This window comes from Procambarus clarkii, chromosome 26, assembly GCF_040958095.1.
Source record: "Procambarus clarkii isolate CNS0578487 chromosome 26, FALCON_Pclarkii_2.0, whole genome shotgun sequence".
Taxonomy (NCBI): Eukaryota; Metazoa; Arthropoda; class Malacostraca; order Decapoda; family Cambaridae; genus Procambarus; species Procambarus clarkii.
Genome location: NC_091175.1, coordinates 37,214,027 through 37,237,475, shown reverse-complemented (window position 1 = coordinate 37,237,475; position 23,449 = coordinate 37,214,027). Strand labels below are relative to the sequence as shown.

The 23,449-nt window shown below is 49.5% G+C and overlaps 3 protein-coding genes across 3 annotated transcripts in view; all 3 read right to left on the bottom strand.

Annotated features, from left to right (window-relative positions):
• Nucleotides 1–9,313: 9,313 nt before the first annotated feature.
• Nucleotides 9,314–12,648, bottom strand: LOC138368923 (mucin-22-like). Its single transcript, XM_069331646.1, has 3 exons — nt 11,826–12,648; nt 9,784–11,664; nt 9,314–9,444 (listed from the first exon to the last, which is right to left on the bottom strand). Exons 1-3 carry the CDS (start codon nt 12,646–12,648, stop codon nt 9,314–9,316), a joined length of 2,835 nt encoding a protein of 944 aa, XP_069187747.1.
• A 449-nt stretch (nt 12,649–13,097) lies between these two features.
• On the bottom strand, nt 13,098–15,532 carry LOC138368922 (mucin-22-like). Its single transcript, XM_069331645.1, has 2 exons — nt 14,710–15,532; nt 13,098–14,548 (listed from the first exon to the last, which is right to left on the bottom strand). The coding sequence occupies exons 1-2, from the start codon at nt 15,530–15,532 to the stop codon at nt 13,098–13,100; spliced, it is 2,274 nt and encodes a 757-aa protein (XP_069187746.1).
• Nucleotides 15,533–15,981: 449 nt separating this feature from the next.
• LOC123749222 (calphotin-like) overlaps nt 15,982–23,449 on the bottom strand; it is a 42,820-nt gene continuing 35,352 nt past the window's right edge. The window contains exons 4-8 of the mRNA XM_069331644.1: nt 20,671–20,891; nt 18,344–19,228; nt 17,445–18,232; nt 16,753–17,373; nt 15,982–16,652 (exon numbers count right to left, since the gene is read on the bottom strand). Of these exons, the coding sequence (XP_069187745.1) occupies nt 15,982–16,652; nt 16,753–17,373; nt 17,445–18,232; nt 18,344–19,228; nt 20,671–20,891 (3,186 nt within the window). The remainder of the gene's footprint in view (nt 16,653–16,752; nt 17,374–17,444; nt 18,233–18,343; nt 19,229–20,670; nt 20,892–23,449) is intronic.

The following is a 23,449-nucleotide window of genomic DNA, read 5'->3' as shown; positions in this document are numbered from 1 at the left end:
CAACCTACAAAATCCTCAGGGGAATCGACCGGGTAAACATGGATGAACTATTCAACACTGGTGGGACGCGAACAAGGGGACACAGGTGGAAGCTGAGTACCCAAATGAGCCACAGAGACGTTAGAAAGAACTTTTTCAGTGTCAGAGTAGTTAGTAAATGGAATGCATTAGGAAGTGATGTGGTGGAGGCTGACTCCATACACAGTTTCAAATGTAGATATGATAGAGCCCAATAGGCTCAGGAATCTGTACACCAGTTGATTGACGGTTGAGAGGCGGGACCAAAGAGCCAGAGCTCAACCCCCGCAAGCACAATTAGGTGAGTACAATTAGGTGAGTACACACACACACACACACACACACACACACACACACACACACACACACACACACACACACACACACACACACACACACACACACACACACACAAAATGGAATGCATTAGGAAGAGATGTGGTGGAGGCTGACTCCATACACAGTTTCAAGTGTAGATATGATAGAGCCCGATAGGCTCAGGAATCTGTACACCTGTTGATTGACGGTTGAGAGGCGGGACCAAAGAGCCAGAGCTCAACCCCTGCAAACACAACTAGGTGAGTACATCTAGGTGAGTACACACACACACACACACACACACACACACACACATCCACTGTAAGGGGCCTCGTAGCCTGGTGGATAGCGCGCAGGACTCGTAATTCTGTGGCGCGGGTTCGATTCCCGCACGAGGCAGAAACAAATGGGCAAAGTTTCTTTCACCCTAAGTGCCCCTGTTACCTAGCAGTAAATAGGTACCTGGGAGTTAGTCAGCTGTCACGGGCTGCTTCCTGGGGTGTGTGTGTGTGGTGTGGAGAAAAAAAAAAAAAAAAAAAAAAAAAGATCTGGGGTGTGATGTCACACCAGACCTGTCCCATGAAACCCACATCAAAAGGATTACATCAGTGGCGTATACAAGGCTGGCAAACATAAGAACTACCTTCAGAAACTTGTGAAAGGAATCATTCAGAACCTTGTATACCTCATATGTCTCCAATACTGGAATATGCGAATCCAGTCTGGAGTCCACATCTAGTCAAACAAAAACGAAGGTAGAAAAGGTTCAGAGGAATGCCAACAGGCTATTCCTCGAGCTGAGAGGTATGAGCTACGAGGAAAGATTGCTGTAACTGAACATCACGACACTTGAAGACAGAAAAGTTAGGGGAGGCATGATCACTACCTATACAATTCTCAGAGGAATTAACAGGGGAAGATAAAGATAAAAGGTAGAGCACGGGTGGGACGAGAACAAGGGGACACAGGTGGAATCTTAATACCAAATAAGCCACAGAGACGTTAGGAAAAACTTTTTCAGTGTCAGAGTTGTTAACAGATGGAATGCATTAGGCGGTGATGTGGTGGAGGCTGACTCCATACACAGTTTGAAATGTAGATATGAAATGAACCCAGAAAGATCAGGAATCTGTACACCAGTTGATTGACAGTTGAGAGGTGGGACCAAAGAGCCAAAGCTCAACCCCCGCAAGCACAATTAGGTGAGTGCACACACACACACACACACACACACACACACACACACACATCCCCATCTGAAGAAGCATATAATGAAACTGGAAAAGGTTCAGAGGTTTGCAACGAGACTCGTCCCAGAGCTACGAGGGATGGGGTATGAAGAGCGCCTGAGGGAACTGTGCCTTACGACACTAGAAAGAAGAAGGGAGAGGGGGGACATGATAGGAACGTATAAGATACTCAGAGGAATTGACAGAGTGGACATAGACGAAATGTTCACACGGAATAGTAACAGAACGAGAGGACATGGATGGAAGCTTGAAACTCAGATGAGTCACAGAGATGTAAGGAAGTTTTCTTTTAGCGTGAGAGTAGTGGGGAAATGGAATGCACTTCAGGAACAGGTTGTGGAAGCAAATACTATTCATAATTTTAAAACCAGGTATGATAGGGAAATGGGACAGGAGTCATTGCTGTAAACAACCGATGCTCGAAAGGCGGGATCCAAGAGTCAATGCTCGATCCTGCAAGCACATATAGGTGAGTACATATAGGTGAGTACACACACACACACACACACACAGCCAAGACCGAACCAAAGCTACTACACAGTCACATCAGGAAGAAGACAACAGTGAAGGAACAGGTGTTGAAACTTATGGTGGGCGAGGACAGGTACACAGAGAATGACAAAGAGGTGTGTGAATAACTCAACAAAAGGTTCCAGGAGGTCTTTACAATAGAACAGGAAGAAGTCACGGCGCTATGAGAGGTGGCAGCAAACCAGGTGACCTTCGATAGGTTCGAAATTACAAGAGATGAGGTCAAGAAGCACCTATTGGAGCTAGATGTGAGAAAAGCTGTTGGGCCGGACGGAATCTCATCATGGGTATTGAAAGGGTGTGCAGGAGCACTTTGCTTCCCACTCTCCATAGTGTATAGTAGGTCACTGGAAACGGGAGACCTACCAGAAATATGGAAGACTGCTAATGTAGTACCAGTATACAAAAAGGGTGACAGACAAGAGGCACTGAACTTCAGGCCAGTATCCTTAACTTGTATACCATGCAAGGTGATGGCGAAGATTGTGAGAAAAAACCTAGTAACACATCTGGAGAGAAGAGACTTCGTGACAACCCATCAACATGGGTTCAGGGAGGGTAAATCTTGCCTTACAGGCTTGATAGAATTCTACGATCAGGTGACAAAGATAAAGCAAGAAAGAGAAGGATGGGCGGACTGCATTTTTTTGGACTGTCGGAAAGCCTTTGACACAGTACCCCATAAAAGGTTGATTCATAAACTGGAGAAACAGGCAGGAGTAACTGGTAGGGCGCTCCAGTGGATAAGGGAGTACCTAGGCAATAGGAAGCAGAGAGTTACAGTGAGGGGTGAGACCTCAGAATGGCGTGAAGTCACCAGTGGAGTCCCACAGGGCTCTGTACTTGGACCTATCTTGTTTCTGATATACGTAAATGATCTCCCAGAGGGTATAGACTCATTCCTCTCAATGTTTGCTGACGACCCCAAAATTATGAGAAGGATTAAGACAGAGGAGGACAGCTTGAGGCTTCAAGAAGTCCTGGTCAAGCTGCAGGAATGGTCGAACAAATGGCTGTTAGAGTTTAACCCAAGCAAATGTAATGTAATGAAGATAGGGGTAGGAAGCAGGAGACCAGATACAAGGTATCATTTGGGAGATGAAATACTTCAAGAGTCAGAGAGAAAGAAAGACCTGGGGGTTGATATCATGCCAGACCTGTCCCCTGAAGCTCATATCAAGTGGATAACATCAGCAGCGTATGCCAGGTTGGTTAACATAAGAATGACCTTTAGAAACTTGTGTAAGGAATCTTTCAGAACATTATATACCACATATGTCAGACCAATCCTGGAGTATGCGGCTCCAGCATGGAGTCCATTTCTAGTCAAGCATAAGACTAAACTGGAAAAGGTTCAAAGGTTTGCCACCAGACTAGTTCCCGAGCTGAGAGGTATGAGCTACGAGGAGAGACTACGGGAATTAAACCTCACTTCGTTGGAAGACAGAAGAGTTAGGGGGGGACATGATCACCACATTCAAGATTCTCAAGGGAATCGACAGGGTTGATAAAGACAGGCTATTTAACACAAGGGACACACGCACTAGGGGACACAGGTGGAAACTGAGTGCCCAAATGAGCCACTGAGATATTAGAAAGAACTTTTTTAGTGTCAGAGTGGTTGACAAATGGAATGCATTAGGAAGTGATGTGGTGGAGGCTGACTCCATACACAGTTTCAAGTGTAGATATGATAGAGCCCAATAGGCTCAGGAACCTGTACACCTGTTGATTGACGGTTGAGAGGCGGGATCAAAGAGCCAAAGCTCAACCCCCGCCAGCACAACTAGGTGAGTACAACTAGGTGAATACACACACACACATGAGGGAGCCGGCGGCCGAGCAGACAGCACGCTGGTTACGTGATCCTGTGGTCCCGGGCGCCGGCGAGAAACGATGGGCAGAGTTTCATCACCCTATGCTCCTGCTACCTAGCAGTAAATAGGTACCTGGGAGTTAGTAAGCTGTCACGAGCTTCTTCCTGGGGTGTGTGTGTGTGTGTGGATGTGGTGTGGGAAAAAAAATAGTAGTAGTAGTAGAAACAGTTGATTGACAGTTCAGAGGCGGGCCGAAAGACTAGAGCTCAACCCCCGCAAGCACAACTAGGTGAATATAACTAGGTGAATACACACACACACTGAGAGGAGACACTCACACACACTCTCTCCTCTCAGTGAGAGGAGAGCGTGAGAGACACACGTGTCAGTAAGGCGTCCGCGGACTAATGTCAATTATCTCAAGACATTGAAGTATTACAGAGATAAGAGACATCGTTTCTTGTCACAGGAGTGTATACAAGCACAGTAATCACGTGTATAGTGAGCTTCTATAGCGTAAGATCAGTTAAGGACAAAATACTGTGGACCATCCTGTGGGACATTTCAACCAAGTCAGATAACTTGGCAAGGGTAGTGTAAGTGGATTATAGCAGTCATAGTGATCAATCTCCCAGAGTGTGCACACCTTGTTGAAAGTATGCTACGTTGTATATGCTGATTGATGGTCAGTGAGAATTACAGGAAGAATAGCATATCAGGCCACGTGGGAACAACATTGAGGAGGAGCAGCAGCGGAGGACAGTCGACCCAACCCCCAAGGACTGTCGGTGGTGGCATATTGTCACCACCTCAAACTCACTTAGTACTGTGCTTGCTTGGGGTGAGCTGTTGGTTTTCAGGATTAGTTGGTACAACAAGGACAGAGACCGAGTGATAAAGGTGGTATTCAAGAGCGAGCGAACTAAAGAGGACTTGTTAGCAAGGAAGAGCGGACAAGCATATGTACAGAAGTTCAAAAAAGTATTCCTGCAGAGGGATATGACAAGGGACGAGAGAAGGAGGTCAGCAGCAGTGAGGAGGGAGTGCAGGGAGAAAGAAAGGAATCAGGGAGCCACAACCCCGAGCCCTACAATCCCAGAAGGAAGCGGAGAACCATCCACAAGCAGCTCAATAGACACAATGAGAGAAGCACTTCCCCCATCCTCCACCCAATAGACGCCCTACCTGCCCCAACCCTTGGTGCCCAAGGTGCCCACCTTGGGCACCCTCCTCCCCTCCCCAGGATCTCCCTTCTCCCCCACCCCCCAAGCCCTCCCTAATCCCTCATTCCCTCCCTTCTCCCCCACCCCAAGCCCTCCATTCTCCCCCACCCCCCTAAACCCTGCAGTATCCTCCACCCTCTTGAGCTCTCCCTTCTCCCCCACTCTCCTCAGCCCTCCCTTTGTTTCTTATCCCCCTCGGCACTCCCTTTCCCCCAGCCTCCCCCCCCACAAGCGCTCCTTCCTTTTATGCCCCCTCAAACCCTCCCTCCTCCCATTCCCCACCAAGCCTTCCCTTCTCACACACTCTCGAAAGCCTCCCCCTCTCACCCACTCCTCAAAGCCTCCCCCTCTCACCCACCCCTCCAAGCCTCCCTTGCCCCCCCCACCCATCAGGCCCTCTTTTCTCCCCAACCCCCAAAAGCCCTCTCTTCAACACCACCAGATCCTCCCACCCCCCACCCACCCCAGATCCCCCAGGTCCCCTCTCATCCCAGTCCCTCCCTGTTTCCCTGCTTCAGGGAAAGCAATAGGATCTGATAAAGGACAGAAGAGAGTCAGCTTCAGGGTGATGTACTCGAACATAGATGGGATCACAAGCAAGACAAGTGAACTACGGGAAAGAACACAAGAAGTAAACCAGATGTAATCAGACTCATTGAAACAAAACTCTCAGGCATCATAATGAATGCCGTGTTTCCCAAGGACTACACTGTAATAAGGAAAGAGAGGGAAGGATGGGGAGGAGGTGGAGTGACCCTACTAATGAGAAAAGAATGGAGTTTCAAGGCGATCGTCATCCTGGGCTGCGAGGGATTCAGAGACTACATAACATGCACCATGACAATGGAAGGACCAAAAGTAGTAGTAGCAGTGATATATAACCCTCCATCAAATGACAGAAGACCAAGGCAAGAGTATGACAACAACAACAGGGCAGTTAACACTATAATTGAGAAAGCAGCCTCTGCTGCCTGAAGAAATAGATCCCATCTACTTATCATGGGAGACTTGAATTACGGAAGGATAGACTGGGAGAACAGGGAACCGCATGGAAGAGAGGATACATGGAGAGCCAAACTAATGGAGGTGGTGACTAGAAACTTTCTAAGCCAACATGTCAGGGAACCCACTAGGATGAGAGGAAACGATGAACCAGCGAGACTCGACCTAGTCTTCATTCTGAACGACTCAGACATAAGGAAAATCGGCTTTGAGACCCCAGTAGGAATGAGCGTCCACAGTGTGCTGGCGTTTGAGTATCTGGTTGAGGATGGATTATTGAACTCGAGGAGGGGTACTGAAAGGCTGGCATTCCGAAAGGGAAACTATGAGGAGTTAAGAAAATTCCTAACAGATTTAACATGGGAAACAGAGCTCAGGGAAAAAAACGGCCCAAGACATGATGGACTTCATTGCGAAGAAATGCAAGGAAGCATCAAACAAGTTTGTCACAACCCAAAAGGAAAACAATGAAATGAAGATGAGAAACCCGTGGTTTAGTCAGAGATGTAGTAGAAAATTTCAGGAGGTCTTCACCTTAGAGGAAGGAGAAATTCCAGAGATAAGAGAGGGAATAGTTAACCAGGAACCACTAGAAGAGTTTGAGATTACCAGTGGGAAAGTAAGGAAGTGTTTACTACAGTTGGATGTGACAAAGGCTACAGGGCCAGAAGGAATCTCTTTAGGATACTAAAGGAAGGGGTAGAAGCACTGTGCCTGCCATTCTCCATAGAGTATAACAAATCACTGGCAACAGGGGATCTGCCAGAAATTTGGAAAGCAGCTAATGTAGTTCCGATATTCAAGAAAAGGGATAGACAGATGACACTGAACTACAGGCCAGTGTCCCTAACCTGCATACCAATCAAGCTGATGGAGAAGATTGTGCGAAGAAAGCTAGTGGAACATCTGGAGCGAAAGAACTTTGTAACACAGCATCAACATGGGTTCAGGGATGGCAAGTCAAGGGTTAATTAAATTTTACGACCAGGTAACAAAAATCAGGCAAGAAAGAGAGGGGTGGGCAGACTGCATATTTTTGGATTGCCAAAAAGCCTTTAATACAGTACCACATAAGAGGCTAGTGAAAAAGCTGAAGATGCAGGCTGCATTGACAGGGAAGGTTCTCCGTTGGATAAGGGAGTACCTAAGCAACAGAAGACAACGAGTCACTGCGATTGGTGAGGTCTCGGATTGGCATAACGTTTCGAGAGGAGTCCCGCAGGGGTCAGTCCTTGGACCTATACTGTTTCTGATATATGTAAATGATCTCCCGGAGGGTATAGACTCGCTTCTCTCAATGTTTGCTGATGATGCAAAAATTATGAGTAGGATTGAAACAGAGGATGATAGTAGGAAGCTACAGGACGACCTGGACAGACTGAATGAATGGTCTAACAAATGGCTGCTAAAGTTTAACCCGAGTAAATGCAAAGTAATGAAACTAGGCGGTGGAAACAGGAGGCCAGACACAGGATTCAAAATAGGAGGTGAAGTACTAAATGAAACGGAAAGAGAGAAAGATCTAGGAATTGATATCACAACAAACCTGTCTCCTGAAGTCCACATAAAATGAATTACGTCTGCGGCATATGCGAGGCTGGCTAACATCAGAGCAGCCTTCAGGAACCTGTGTAAGGGATCATTCAGAATCTTGTATACCACATGTGAAAGATCAATCCTGGAGTATGCGGCCCCAGCATGGAGCCCGTACCTTGTCAAGCACAAGACGAAGCTGGAAAAAGTTCAGAGGTATGCCACTAGACTAGTCCCAGAACTCAGAGGCATGAGTTATGAGGAAAGGCTGGGTGAGATGCACCTCATGACACTGGAAGACAGAAGAGTAATGGGAGACATGATTACTACCAACAAAATTCTCAGAGGAATTGACAGGATAGATAAGGTTAAACATTTCAACACGGGTGATACGCGAACAAGGGGACACAGGTGGAGACTGAGTACTCAAATGAGCCACAGAGACGTTAGAAAGAACTTTTTCAGTGTCAGAATAGTTAACAAGTGAAATGCATTAGGCAGTGATGTGGTGGAGGCTGACTCCATACACAGTTTCAAATGTAGACATGATAGAGCCCAGTAGGCTCAGGAATCTGTACATCAGTTGATTGACAGTTGAGAGGCGGGACCAAAGAGTTAGAGCTCATCCCCCGCAAGCACAATTAGGTGAGTACACAGCTGAGCCTCGCGACTGCATGGACAGCGCTCTGGGATCGGAGTCCTATAGGCCAGGGTTCGATCTCCGGCAGAGGCAGAAACAAATGGGCAGAGTTTCTTTTACCCTGATGCCCGTGTTAACCTAGCAGTGAATAAGTACGTGAGAGTTAGACAGCCGCAACGGGCAGCTTTATGAGAATGTGTGTGTGTGTGTGTGTGTGTGTGTGTGTGTTTGTGTGTGTGTGTGTGTGTGTGTGTGTGTGTGTGTATGAGAAATACATATAGTAGACATAATAGAGGTAAAATAAATTGGATAAAAAGGCAGGGCCCAAGAACTAATAGTTAGAAACTGCCGATACAAATAGATATACTCACATACACACACACACTCAGGGGGTGTGCACATCCCCCTCCCCCGTATGTACACACACAAGAGGTCTGGTAGCTGAGTGGACAGTGCGCAGGACTCGAAATTCTGTGGCCCGGGATCGATTCCCCGACCAGGCACAAACAAATGGGCAAAGTTTCTTTCACCTTAATGCTCCTGTTACCTAGCAGTAAATAGGTACCTGGGAATTAGACAGTTGTTACGGAGCTGCTTCCTGTGAGTGTATGTGTGCGGGGGGGGGGGCGGAAATAGCTAGTTAGTAGTTGGAAACAGATGATTGACAGGTGAGAGGCGGGCCTATAGAGCAAAGTTCAACCTTCGTAAGCATAATTAGGTGAATACAACTAGGTGAACACAAGGGGGTTTAGCTAGCCATCAAGCGTTCAACTAGCACATATTGAAATGTGAATATATAAACATAAAACACGCGTATTTAAAGAGGAATCACATTCAAAGACATTAATATTGACAAGTGAAGCATTAATGTTACAGAAAATTGTATTCCAGGTTACTTAGTATATTATAGGAATGGTCATAACACATGGCAGTAGTACAATAGTTATATTAATGTCCGTTGAAACTACACTCAGATTATTTTCACCAAGGAGAAGATGTTGTAGTTTTCAAAAAAGTACCCGCTGCAGCACCGTGTGTTTCATCAACGGTGGCTGCAGCACCGGGTGTTTCATCAACGGTGGCTGCAGCACCGTGTGTTTCATCAACGGTGGCTGCAGCACCGGGTGTTTCATCAACGGTGGCTGCAGCACCGTGTGTTTCATCAACGGTGGCTGCAGCACCGGGTGTTTCATCAACTGTGGCTGCAGCACCGGGTGTTTCATCAACGGTGGCTGCAGCACCGTGTGTTTCATCAACGGTGGCTGCAGCACCGGGTGTTTCATCAACTGTGGCTGCAGCACCGGGTGTTTCATCAACTGTGGCTGCAGCACCGGGTGTTTCATCAACGGTGGCTGCAGCACCGTGTGTTTCATCAACGGTGGCTGCAGCACCGGGTGTTTCATCAACTGTGGCTGCAGCACCGGGTGTTTCATCAACGGTGGCTGTAGCACCGGGTGTTTCATCAACGGTGGCTGCAGCACCGGGTGTTTCATCAACTGTGGCTGCAGTACCGGGTGTTTCATCAACGGTGGCTGCAGCACCGGGTGTTTCATCAACTGTGGCTGCAGCACCGGGTGTTTCATCAACTGTGGCAGCAGCACCGGGTGTTTCATCAACGGTGGCTGCAGCACCGGGTGTTTCATCAACGGTGGCTGCAGCACCGGGTGTTTCATCAACGGTGGCTGCAGCACCGAGTGTTTCATCAACGGTTGCTGCAGCACATGGTGTTTCATCAACGGTGGCTGCAGCAAAGGGTGTTTCATCAACGGTGGCTGCAGCACCGAGTGTTTCATCAACGGTGGCTGCAGCACCGGGTGTTTCATCAACGGAAGCTGCAGCACCGGGTGTTTCATGAACGGTAGCTGCAGCACTGGGTGTTTCATGAACGGTAGCTGCAGCACCGGGTGTTTCATCAACGGCAGCTGCAGCACCGGGTGTTTTATGAACGGAAGTTGCAGCACTGGGTGTTTCATCAACGGTGGCTGCAGCACCGGGTGTTTCATCAACGGTAGCTGCAGCACTGGGTTTTTCATGAACGGTGGCTGCAGCTCCGGGAGTTTCATCAACGGTGGCTGCAGCACCGGGTGTTTCATCAACGGCGGCTGCAGCACAGGGTGTTTCATCAACGGTGGCTGCAGCACCGGGTGTTTCATCAACGGTGGCTGCAGCACCGAGTGTTTCATCAACGGTTGCTGCAGCACATGGTGTTTCATCAACGGTGGCTGCAGCAAAGGGTGTTTCATCAACGGTGGCTGCAGCACCGAGTGTTTCATCAACGGTGGCTGCAGCACCGGGTGTTTCATCAACGGAAGCTGCAGCACCGGGTGTTTCATGAACGGTAGCTGCAGCACTGGGTGTTTCATGAACGGTAGCTGCAGCACCGGGTGTTTCATCAACGGCAGCTGCAGCACCGGGTGTTTTATGAACGGAAGTTGCAGCACTGGGTGTTTCATCAACGGTGGCTGCAGCACCGGGTGTTTCATCAACGGTAGCTGCAGCACTGGGTTTTTCATGAACGGTGGCTGCAGCTCCGGGAGTTTCATCAACGGTGGCTGCAGCACCGGGTGTTTCATCAACGGCGGCTGCAGCACAGGGTGTTTCATCAACGGTGGCTGCAGCACTGGGTGTTTCATCAACGGTGGCTGCAGCACTGGGTGTTTCATCAACGGTGGCTGCAGAACTGGGTGTTTCATCAACGGTGGCTGCAGCACCGGGTGTTTCATGAACGGTAGCTGCAGCACTGGGTGTTTCATCAACGGTGGCTGCAGCACAGGGTGTTTCATCAACGGTGGCTGCAGCACTGGGTGTTTCATCAACGGTGGCTGCAGCACCGGGTGTTTCATCAACGGTAGCTGCAGCACTGGGAGTTTCATCAACGGTGGCTGCAGCACCGGGTGTTTCATCAACGGTGGCTGCAGCACCGGGTGTTTCATCAACGGTAGCTGCAGCACTGGGTGTTTCATCAACGGTAGCTGCAGCACCGGGTGTTTCATCAACGGCAGCTGTAGCACCGGCTGTTTCATCAACGGTAGCTGAAGCACCAGGTGTTTCATCAACAGCAGCTACTGTACTGGGTGTTTCATCAACGGCAGCAGTAGCAACGGGTGTTTCATCAACGGTAGCTGCAGCACTGGGTGTTTCAATAACGGTGGCTGCAGCTCCGGGAGTTTCATCAACGGTGGCTGCAGCACCGGGTGTTTCATCAACGGCGGCTGCAGCACAGGGTGTTTCATCAACGGTGGCTGCAGCACTGGGTGTTTCATCAACGATATCTGCAGCAATGGGTGTTTCATCAACGGCAGCTGCAGCACTGGGTGTTTCATCAACGGTAGCTGCAAAAATGAGTATTTCATCAACAGCAGCTACTGTACTGGGTGTTTCATCAACGGCAGCTGTAGCAACGGGTGTTTCATCAACGGTGGCTGCAGCACTGGGTGTTTCATCAACGGTTATTGCATCACTGGGGGTGTTTCGTCAACGGTGGCTGCTGCACTGGGTGCTTCATCAACGGTAGCGGCAGCAAAGGGTGTTTCATCAACGGTGGCTGCTGCACTGGGTGCTTCATCAACGGTGTCTGCAGCACTGAGAGTTTCATCAAAGGTAGCTGCTGTACCGGGTGTTTCATCAACGGTGGCTGCAGCACCGGGTGTTTCATCAATGATGGCTGCAGCACCGGGTGTTTCATCAACGGTAGCTGCAGTACCGGGTGTTTCATCAACGGTAGCTGCAATACCGGATGTTTCATCAACGGTAGCGGCAGCAGAGGGTGCTTCATCAACGGTGGCTGCAGCACTGAGAGTTTCATCAAAGGCAGCTGCTATACCGGGTGTTTCATCAACGGTGGCTGGAGCACTGGGTGTTTCATCAACGGCAGCTGAAGCATTGGGTGTTTCATCATCGGTAGCTGCAGCACTGGGTGTTTCATCAACGGTAGCTGCAGAACCGGGGGTTTCATCAACGGTAGCTAGAGCACCGGGGGTTTCATCAACGGTAGCTATAGCACCGGCTGTTTCATCGACGGTAGCTGCAGCACCGGTTGTTTCATCAACGGCAGCTGCAGCACTGGGTGTTTCATCAACGGCAGCAGTAGCAACGGGTGTTCCATCAACGGTGGCTGCAGCACTGGGTGTTTCATCAACGGTGATTGCAGCACAGGGGTGTTTCATCAACGGTGGCTGCTGCACCGGGTGCTTCATCAACGGTAGCGGCAGCACAGGGTGCTTCATCAACGGTGGCTGCAGCACTGAGAGTTTCATCAAACGTAGCTGCTGTACCGGGTGTTTCATCAACGGTGGCTGCAGCACCGGGTGTTTCATCGACGGTGGCTGGAGCACTCGGTGTTTCATCAAACCGGTAGCTAAAGACCCGAGTGTTTCACCACGGCAGTTGCAGCACCGGGTGTTTCACCAACGGTATCTGCTGCACCAGGGGTTTTATCAACAGTAGTTATAGCACCGGCTGTTTCATCGACGGTAGCTGCAGCACAGGGTGTTTCATCAAAGGTAGCTGCCGCACCAGGTCTTTCGTCAACGTTAGCTGCTGCACAGGTGTTTCATCAACGGCAGATGCAGCGCTGGGTGTTTCATCAACGGTAGCTGCAACAATGGGTATTTCATTAATAGCAAATGCAGCACTGGGTGTTTCATCAACGCTAGCTGCAGCAATGGGTGTTTCATCAATGTCAGCTGCAGCACTGGGTGTTTCATCAAAGGTTGTAGCCATAGCGAAGTTTCATCAACGGCAGCTGCAGCACTGGGTGTTTCATCTACGGCTGCAGCAGCACTGGGTGTTTCATTAACGGCAGCGGCAGGACTGGGTGTTTCATCAACATCAGGTGTAGAACCGGGTGTTTCATCAAAGGCAGCTGCAGAATCGGGTGTTTCATCAACATCAGCAGCAGCACTGGGTGTTTCATCAACAGCAGCAGCAGCAGTGGGCGTTTCATCAACGCAGTAGCTGCAGCACTGGGTGTTTCATCAACATCCACTGCACCACTGGGTGTTTCAACAACTTCAGCTGCAGCACTGGGTGTTTCATCAACGGTGGCTGCAGCACCGAGTGTTTCATCAACGGTTGCTGCAGCACATGGTGTTTCATCAACGGTGGCTGCAGCAAAGGGTGTTTCATCAACGGTGGCTGCAGCACCGAGTGTTTCATCAACGGTGGCTGCAGCACCGGGTGTTTCATCAACGGAAGCTGCAGCACCGGGTGTTTCATGAACGGTAGCTGCAGCACTGGGTGTTTCATGAACGGTAGCTGCAGCACCGGGTGTTTCATCAACGGCAGCTGCAGCACCGGGTGTTTTATGAACGGAAGTTGCAGCACTGGGTGTTTCATCAACGGTGGCTGCAGCACCGGGTGTTTCATCAACGGTAGCTGCAGCACTGGGTTTTTCATGAACGGTGGCTGCAGCTCCGGGAGTTTCATCAACGGTGGCTGCAGCACCGGGTGTTTCATCAACGGCGGCTGCAGCACAGGGTGTTTCATCAACGGTGGCTGCAGCACTGGGTGTTTCATCAACGGTGGCTGCAGCACTGGGTGTTTCATCAACGGTGGCTGCAGCACTGGGTGTTTCATCAACGGTGGCTGCAGCACCGGGTGTTTCATGAACGGTAGCTGCAGCACTGGGTGTTTCATCAACGGTGGCTGCAGCACAGGGTGTTTCATCAACGGTGGCTGCAGCACTGGGTGTTTCATCAACGGTGGCTGCAGCACCGGGTGTTTCATCAACGGTAGCTGCAGCACTGGGAGTTTCATCAACGGTGGCTGCAGCACCGGGTGTTTCATCAACGGTGGCTGCAGCACCGGGTGTTTCATCAACGGTAGCTGCAGCACTGGGTGTTTCATCAACGGTAGCTGCAGCACCGGGTGTTTCATCAACGGCAGCTGTAGCACCGGCTGTTTCATCAACGGTAGCTGAAGCACCAGGTGTTTCATCAACAGCAGCTACTGTACTGTGTGTTTCATCAACGGCAGCAGTAGCAACGGGTGTTTCATCAACGGTAGCTGCAGCACTGGGTGTTTCAATAACGGTGGCTGCAGCTCCGGGAGTTTCATCAACGGTGGCTGCAGCACCGGGTGTTTCATCAACGGCGGCTGCAGCACAGGGTGTTTCATCAACGGTGGCTGCAGCACTGGGTGTTTCATCAACGATATCTGCAGCAATGGGTGTTTCATCAACGGCAGCTGCAGCACTGGGTGTTTCATCAACGGTAGCTGCAAAAATGAGTATTTCATCAACAGCAGCTACTGTACTGGGTGTTTCATCAACGGCAGCTGTAGCAACGGGTGTTTCATCAACGGTGGCTGCAGCACTGGGTGTTTCATCAACGGTTATTGCATCACTGGGGGTGTTTCGTCAACGGTGGCTGCTGCACTGGGTGCTTCATCAACGGTAGCGGCAGCAAAGGGTGTTTCATCAACGGTGGCTGCTGCACTGGGTGCTTCATCAACGGTGTCTGCAGCACTGAGAGTTTCATCAAAGGTAGCTGCTGTACCGGGTGTTTCATCAACGGTGGCTGCAGCACCGGGTGTTTCATCAATGATGGCTGCAGCACCGGGTGTTTCATCAACGGTAGCTGCAGTACCGGGTGTTTCATCAACGGTAGCTGCAATACCGGATGTTTCATCAACGGTAGCGGCAGCAGAGGGTGCTTCATCAACGGTGGCTGCAGCACTGAGAGTTTCATCAAAGGCAGCTGCTATACCGGGTGTTTCATCAACGGTGGCTGGAGCACTGGGTGTTTCATCAACGGCAGCTGAAGCATTGGGTGTTTCATCATCGGTAGCTGCAGCACTGGGTGTTTCATCAACGGTAGCTGCAGAACCGGGGGTTTCATCAACGGTAGCTAGAGCACCGGGGGTTTCATCAACGGTAGCTATAGCACCGGCTGTTTCATCGACGGTAGCTGCAGCACCGGTTGTTTCATCAACGGCAGCTGCAGCACTGGGTGTTTCATCAACGGCAGCAGTAGCAACGGGTGTTCCATCAACGGTGGCTGCAGCACTGGGTGTTTCATCAACGGTGATTGCAGCACAGGGGTGTTTCATCAACGGTGGCTGCTGCACCGGGTGCTTCATCAACGGTAGCGGCAGCACAGGGTGCTTCATCAACGGTGGCTGCAGCACTGAGAGTTTCATCAAACGTAGCTGCTGTACCGGGTGTTTCATCAACGGTGGCTGCAGCACCGGGTGTTTCATCGACGGTGGCTGGAGCACTCGGTGTTTCATCAAACCGGTAGCTAAAGACCCGAGTGTTTCACCACGGCAGTTGCAGCACCGGGTGTTTCATCAACGGTAGCTGCAGCACCAGGGGTTTTATCAACAGTAGTTATAGCACCGGCTGTTTCATCGACGGTAGCTGCAGCACAGGGTGTTTCATCAAAGGTAGCTGCCGCACCAGGTCTTTCGCCAACGTTAGCTGCTGCACAGGTGTTTCATCAACGGCAGATGCAGCGCTGGGTGTTTCATCAACGGTAGCTGCAACAATGGGTATTTCATTAATAGCAAATGCAGCACTGGGTGTTTCATCAACGCTAGCTGCAGCAATGGGTGTTTCATCAATGTCAGCTGCAGCACTGGGTGTTTCATCAAAGGTTGTAGCCATAGCGAAGTTTCATCAACGGCAGCTGCAGCACTGGGTGTTTCATCTACGGCTGCAGCAGCACTGGGTGTTTCATTAACGGCAGCGGCAGGACTGGGTGTTTCATCAACATCAGGTGTAGAACCGGGTGTTTCATCAAAGGCAGCTGCAGAATCGGGTGTTTCATCAACATCAGCAGCAGCACTGGGTGTTTCATCAACAGCAGCAGCAGCAGTGGGCGTTTCATCAACGCAGTAGCTGCAGCACTGGGTGTTTCATCAACATCCACTGCACCACTGGGTGTTTCAACAACTTCAGCTGCAGCACTGGGTGTTTCATAAACGGCCGAAGCAGTACTGGGTGTTTCATCAACGGAATCTGCAGCACTGGGGGTTTCATCAAAGGCAGCTGAAGCACTGGGTGTTTCATCAACGGGAGCTGCATCACTGGGTGTTTCATCAACGGCAGCAGCAGCACCGGGTGTTCCATTAACGGCAGCTGAGGCACTTGGTGTTTCATCAATGGTGACTGCAGCACCGGGCGTTTCATCAATCGTCGCTGAAGCACAGTGTGTTTCATCAACAGTGGCTGCAGCACCGGGTGCTTCATCAACGGTAGCTGCATCACCGGATGCTTCATCAACGGTGGCTGCAGCACCGGGTGCTTCATCAACGGTAGCTGCAGCACTGAGTGCTTCATCAAAGGTAGCTGCTGTACCGGGTGTTTTATCAACGGTGGCTGCAGCACCGGGTGTTTCATCATCGGTAGCTGCAGTTCCGGGTGTTTCATCAACGCTGGCTGCAGCACTGGGGTGTTTCATCAACGGTGGTTGCAGTACCGGGTGTTTCATCAACGGTAGCTGTAATTCCGGGTGTTTCATCAACGGTGGCTGCAACACCGGGTGTTTCATCAACGGTGGCAAGAGCACTGGGTGTTTCATCAACAGCAGCTGCAGCACTGTGTGTTTCATCAACGGTAGCTGCACCACCGGGTGTTTCATCAACGGCAGCTGCAGCGTTGGGTGTTTCATCAATGATAGCTGCAGGAATGGGTGTTTCGTCAACGGCAGCTGCATCACTGGGTGTTTCATCAACGGCAACTGCCGCGCTGGGTGTTTCATCAACGGTAGCTGCAACAATGGGTATTTCATTAACTGCAGCTACTGCACTGGGTGTTTCATCAACGATAACAGCGGCACCGGGTGTCTCATCAATAGCAGCTGCAGCACTGGGTGTTTCATCAACGGTAGCTACAGCAATGTGTGTTTCATCAACGGCAGCTGCATCACTGGGTGTTTCATCAACATCAGGTGCAGAACCGGGTGTTTCATCAACGGCAGCTGATGAATAGGGTGTTTCATCAACAGCAGCAGCAGCACTGAGTGTATCATCAACTGCAGCATAAACAGTGAGTGGTTCATCAACGGCAGCTTCAGCATCGGGTGTTTCATCAACGTCAGCTGCAGCACTGGGTGTTTCATCAATGCGGTAGCTGCGGCATTGGCTGTTTCATCAACGGCAGATGCAGCACTTGGTGCTTCATCAACGGCAGCTGCAGCACTGGATGTTTCATCAACGGCAGCTGTAGCACTGGGTGTTTCATTAATAGCCGAAGCAGTACTGGGTGTTTCATCAACGGCAGCTGCAACACGGGGTGTTTCATCAATGGCAGCTGCAGCAATGGGTGTTTCATCAACGGCAGCAGCAGCACTGGGTGTTTCATCAACAGCAGCTGCAGCACTGGGTTTTTCATCAACGGCAGCAGCAGTACTGGGTGTTTCATCAACTGCAGCAGGAGCACTGGGTGTTTCATCAAAGGCAGCTGTAGCACTGTGTGTTTCATCAAAGGCAGCTGTAGCACTGGGTGTTTCATCAACGGGAGCTGCAGCACTGGGTGTTTCATCAACAGCAACACCAGCACTGGGTGTTTCATCAACTGCAGCAGGAGCACTGGGTGTTTCATCAAAGGCAGCTGTAGCACTGTGTGTTTCATCAAAGGCAGCTGTAGCACTGGGTGTTTCATCAACGGGAGCTGCAGCACTGGGTGTTTCATCAACAGCAACACCAGCACTGAGTGTTTCATTAACGGCAGCTGTAGCAATAGGTGTTTCATCAACGGCGGCAACAGAACTGAGTGTTTCGTGAACGGCAGCTTCAGCACTGGGTGTTTCATCAAAGGCAGCTGCAGCATTGGGTGTTTCATCAACGGCAGCTGCAGCATTGGGTGTTTCATCAACGGCAGCTGCAGCACTGGGTGTTTCATAAATGGCAGCAGCAGCAGCAGTTGGTGTTTCATCAACAGCAGCTGCAGCACAGTTTCTTCAACCGTAGCTGCAGCACTAGGTGTTTCATCAACGGCAGTTGCAGCACTGGGTGTTTCATCAACGGCCGAAACAGCACTGGGTGTTTCATCAATGGATGAAGCAGCACAGCACTGGGGGTTTCATCAACGGCCGAAGCAGCGGGTGTTTCATCAACCGCCGCTGCAGCACTGGGCGTTTTATCAACGGCATCTGCAGCACTGGAAGTTTCATCAAGAGTAGAAGCAGCACTGAGTGTTTCATCAACGGCAGCTGCCGCGCTGGGTGTTTCATCAACTCATCAACGGTAGCAGCAGCAGCGGGTGTTTCATCAACGGCAGCTGCAGCAGCGGGTTTTTCATTAACAGCAGGAGCAGCACTGTGCGTTTCCTCAACGGCAGCTGCAGAACCGGGTGTTTCATCGACGGCATCTGCAGCATCAGGTGTTTCATCAATAGTAGCTGCAGCACCGGGTGTTTCATCAACGGCAGCAGCAACATTGTGTATTTCATCATCGGCTGCAGCAGCACTGGGTGTATCATTAACGACAGCTGCAGCACTGTGTATTTCATCAATGGCAGCTGCAGCACTGGGTGTTTCATCAACTCCAGAAGCAGCACTGGGAGTTTCATTAACAGCAGCTGCAGCACTGGGTGTTTCATCAACGGCAAATGCAGCACTGAGTGTTTCATCAACGGCAGCTGCAGCACTGGGTATTTCATCAAGTGTAGCTGCAGCACTGGGTGTTTCATCAACGGCAGCAGAACTGTGTATTTCATCAACGACAGCTGCAGCACCGGGTGTTTCATTAACGGCAGCAGCAGCACAGGGTGTTTCATCAACGGCAGCTGCAGCACTGGGAGATTCATCAACAGCACCTGCAGCACTGGGTGTTTCATCAACAACAGCAGCTGCAGCAGTGGGTGTTTCAATAACATCATCATCTGGTGTTTCATCAATTTCCGCATGGTGCATAGAGGAATTGAGTAAAACCCTAGTTTGTGTCTCGGAGATGCTGCAGGATCCAATTAAATTCAGTAGAACTTCTAGTTGCAATTCTTTTGACCTTGTTGTAGCTCAGTTGATCAAGGCAGCGTCAGGGATCACCTTGGACGTAGATTCGAACCCTCGTCACAGCTCTTGTGGATTTGTTCATATGATGCATCATGCTATTGTGATTTCAGTACTCACCTAGTTGTGTTTGGGGGGGTTGAGCTCTGGCTCTTTGGTCCCGCCTCTCAACTGTCAATCAACTGGTGTACGGATTCCTGAGCTTATTGGGTTCTATCATATCTGCATTTGAAACTGTGTATGGAGTCAGCCTCCATCAAAACACTACTTAATACATTCCATTTGTTAACTACCCGGACACTGAAAAAATTCTTTCTAACGTCTCTCTGGCTCATCTGGATACTAAGTTTCCATCTGTGTCCCCTTGTTCGTGTTCCACCCACGCTAAAGAGTTTTTGTCCACCCAATCAATTCCCCTGAGAATTTTGTAGGTGGTTATCACGTCTCCCCGTCTCCTCACGTCTCTTCTGTTTTCCAGGGTTGTGAGGTTCAGCTCCCTTAGCCTTTCCTCGTAACTCATTCCTCTCAGTTCCGGGACCAGTCTGGTGGCATACCGCTGAATCTTCTCTAACTTCGTCTTGTGTTTAACTAGGTATGGACTCCAGGCTGGAGCTGCATACTCCAGGATTGGTCTTACATAAGTGGTATACAGGGTCCTGAACGATTCCTTACACAAGTTTCTAAAGGCAGTTCTTATATTGGCCAGTCTAGCATATGCCGGTGATGATATCCTTTTAATGTGGGCCTCTTGGAACAGGTTCGGTGTGATATCGACCACTAGATCTTTCTCTCTATTTGACTCTTGCAGGATTTCACCTCCCAGATGGTACATTGTGTTCAGCCTCCTGCTCCCTTCGCCTAATTTCATTACTTTACACTTTCCTGAGTTGAACTTTAGCAGCCATTTTCTAGACCATTCCTCCAGTTTGTCCAGGTCGTCCTGTGGTCTCTGTCTATCTTCATCTGTTTTGATTCTACTCATAATTTTTGCGTGATCAGCAAACATTGAGAGGAATGAGTCTATACTCTCTGGAAGGTCGTTTACATATACTAGAAACAGGATGGGTCCAAGTATAGTGCCCTGTGGAACCCCGCTGGTGACATCGCGCCACTCTGATGCCTTCCTCCTCACCGTTACTCGCTGTTTCCTATGGCTTAGATACTCCCTTATCTACTGGAGCACCCTACCTTTTACTCCTGCCTGCTTGGTCATAGAATTCTATTAGGCCTGTGAGGCACGATTTACCATCTCTGAACCCATGCTGGTGGTGTGTCACTTAGCTGTTTCCCTCCAGATGCTCTACGAGCCTTTTCCTCACAATCTTCTCCATCATCTTGCTTGGTATACAAGTTAGGGAAACTGGCCTATAGTTCAGTGCCTATTGCCTGCCACCCTTTTTGTAAATTGGGACTACATTAGCTGTCTTCCAGCTTTCTGGAAGGTCTCCCGTTTCCGGTGACCTGTTATACACCATAGAGAGTGGCACACTTAATGCTTCTGCACCTTCTTTTAGAATCCACGATGAGATTCCTTCAGCACCAACAGCCTTTGACACATTCAGCTCCAACAGATTCCTTTTGACCTCATCACTGGTGAGGTAAATTTCCTGCAAGGGTGTTCGGTTTGCCTCCTCATTTAGTGCAGGGACCTCTCCTTGTTCTATTGTGAAGACCTCCTGGAATCTCTTGTTGAGTTCTTCATACACCTCTTTGTCGTTCTGTGTGTATCTGTTCTCCCCTTTTCTCGGTTTCATCACTTGTTCCTTCACTGCTGTTTTCCTCCTGATGTGGCTGAGGAGCAGTTTTGGTTGGGTCTTGGCTTTACTTGCGATGTCATTTTCGTACTGCCTCTCTCTCTCCTCACTCTGATGTTCTCATTTCTGGACCCCTGGTATCTCTGCCTGCTCTCTGGTGTTCTGTTGTTCCTGTAGTTTCGCCATGTTCTTTTACTCAATTGCTTTACTGCTGCACATTCCTCGTTGAACCAAGGATTCTTCTGTTGCTTTTCATTTTTCACATTTTTGGACTGGGATAAACCTGTCTGCAGCCTCCTGACACTTCTGAGTGACATAATCCATCATATCCTGTACAGTCGTTTCTCTGAGTTGTTTCCCATGGTATTCCCATTAGGAAATTCCTCATCTCGTCATAATTTCCTCTTCGGCAATTTAGTCGTTTTCCTTCCAATCCCAACCTTGGATAGGTTATCCCTACTTCTACCAGTTACTCAAATATCAATACACTGTGGTCACTCTTTCCTATGGGGGCTTCATATTCGACTTCCCTTATTTCTGAGTCATTTAAGGTGAAAATCAGGTCGAGTCTAGCTGGTTCTTTGTTTCCTCTCATTTTTGTGGGCCCCTTGACATGTTGGCTCAGAAACATCCTTGTACTCACTTCCAAAAGTTTAGATCTCCATGTGTCTTCACCTCCATGTGGGTCCCCATTCTCCCAGTCTATCTTTACATGGTTGAAATCGCCCATGATTAAGAGTATGGATCCATTCCTGCAAGCAACTGAAGCTGCTCTTTCTATTATGTTTTTTGGTAGCCATGTTGTTTCTGACGAACTCTTGTCTGGGTCTTCTGTCATTTAATGGAGGTTTGTAAACGACTGCCACTATTATCTTAGGTCCACCCATTGTCATAGTTTCGGTTAAATAATCTCTGAATCCGTTGCAGCCCGGAATTTCCATCTCTTCGAAGCTCCAGTCCTTTCTTATCAGCAGAGCCACACCTCCTCCTCCACTCCCATCTCTCTCTTTCCTTACTATATAAAAGTCCTTTGGAAACACAGCATTTATTATGACTCCTGATAATTTTGTTTTTGTGAGTCCTATTACATCTGGGTTTTCTTCCTGCACCCTTTCTGCCAGTTCCCTTGCTTTGTTGGTAATCCCATCAATGATTGAGTACATTACCTTGAAGCTCACTTTCCTATGTACATTTTCACCCACCCTCCCCACTAGTGCAGGAAGCTGTTCCATGACCATTGCTGCTGCTCATCCTCCTGTGGGGTAGTTACAAGGGGTTCTGAGGGAGGCGGGGGTGGGTGGGTAGGAGGGGCAGGGGGAGGATGGCTTAGAACTGGGGTGAGGGATGGAGGACCTAGTTCGTGTCTGGGCCGGCTTGGAGCAGGAGGAAGACCAGGGGGTGGGTGGGAAGGGGGAACTCGGGGTAGGGAGGGAGGGTGGAATTGGGTGGAATGGTGGAACTCCCACCTATAAGGTGGTGAGTTGGGATGTTGCAGATCCCTCTGGGGTTCGTTCCTGAGGTGCTGGGTTGGGGTTCCACACTCCCCACTGGGATTGCTGAGTTGGGGGTTGAGGTTCCCTGGCTCCCTTCCCTCTGCCTGCGCCTTTTCCTTGTGCCTCCACCACATCACTTCCTGATGCATTCCATTTGTCAACCACTCTGACACTAAAAACGTTCTTTCAAATATCTCTGTGGCTCACTTGGGCACTCAGTTTCCACCTGTGTCCCCTTGTACGTGTGCCCCTTGTGTTAAATAGCCTGTCTTTATCTACCCTATCAATTCCCTTCAGAATCTTGAATGTGGTGATCATGTCCCCCCTAACTCTTCTGTCTTCTAACGAAGTGAGGTTTAATTCCCGTAGTCTCTCCTCGTAGCTCATACCTCTCAGCTCAGGTACTAGACTGGTAGCAAACCTTTGAACCTTTTCCAGTTTAGTCTTATGCTTGACTAGATATGGACTCCATGCTGGAGCCGCATACTCCAGGATTGGTCTGACATATGTGGTATATAATGTTCTGAAAGATTCCTTACACAAGTTTCTTAAGGCCTTTCTTATGTTAGCCAACCTGGCATATGCTGCTGATGTTATCCTCTTGATATGAGCTTCAGGGGACAGGTCTGGCGTGATATCAACCCCCAGGTCTTTCTCTCTCTCTGACACATGAAGTATTTCATCTCCTAAATGATACCTTGTATCTGGTCTCCTACTTCCTACCCCTATCTTCATTCCATTACATTTGTTTGGGTTAAACTCGAACAGCCACTTGTTCGACCATTCCTGCAGCTTGTCCAGGTCTTCTTGAAGCCTCAAGCTGTCCACCTCTGTCTTAATCCTTCTCATAATTTTGGCGTCGTCAGTAAACATTGAGAGGAATGAGTCTATACCCTCTGGGAGATCATTTACGTATAT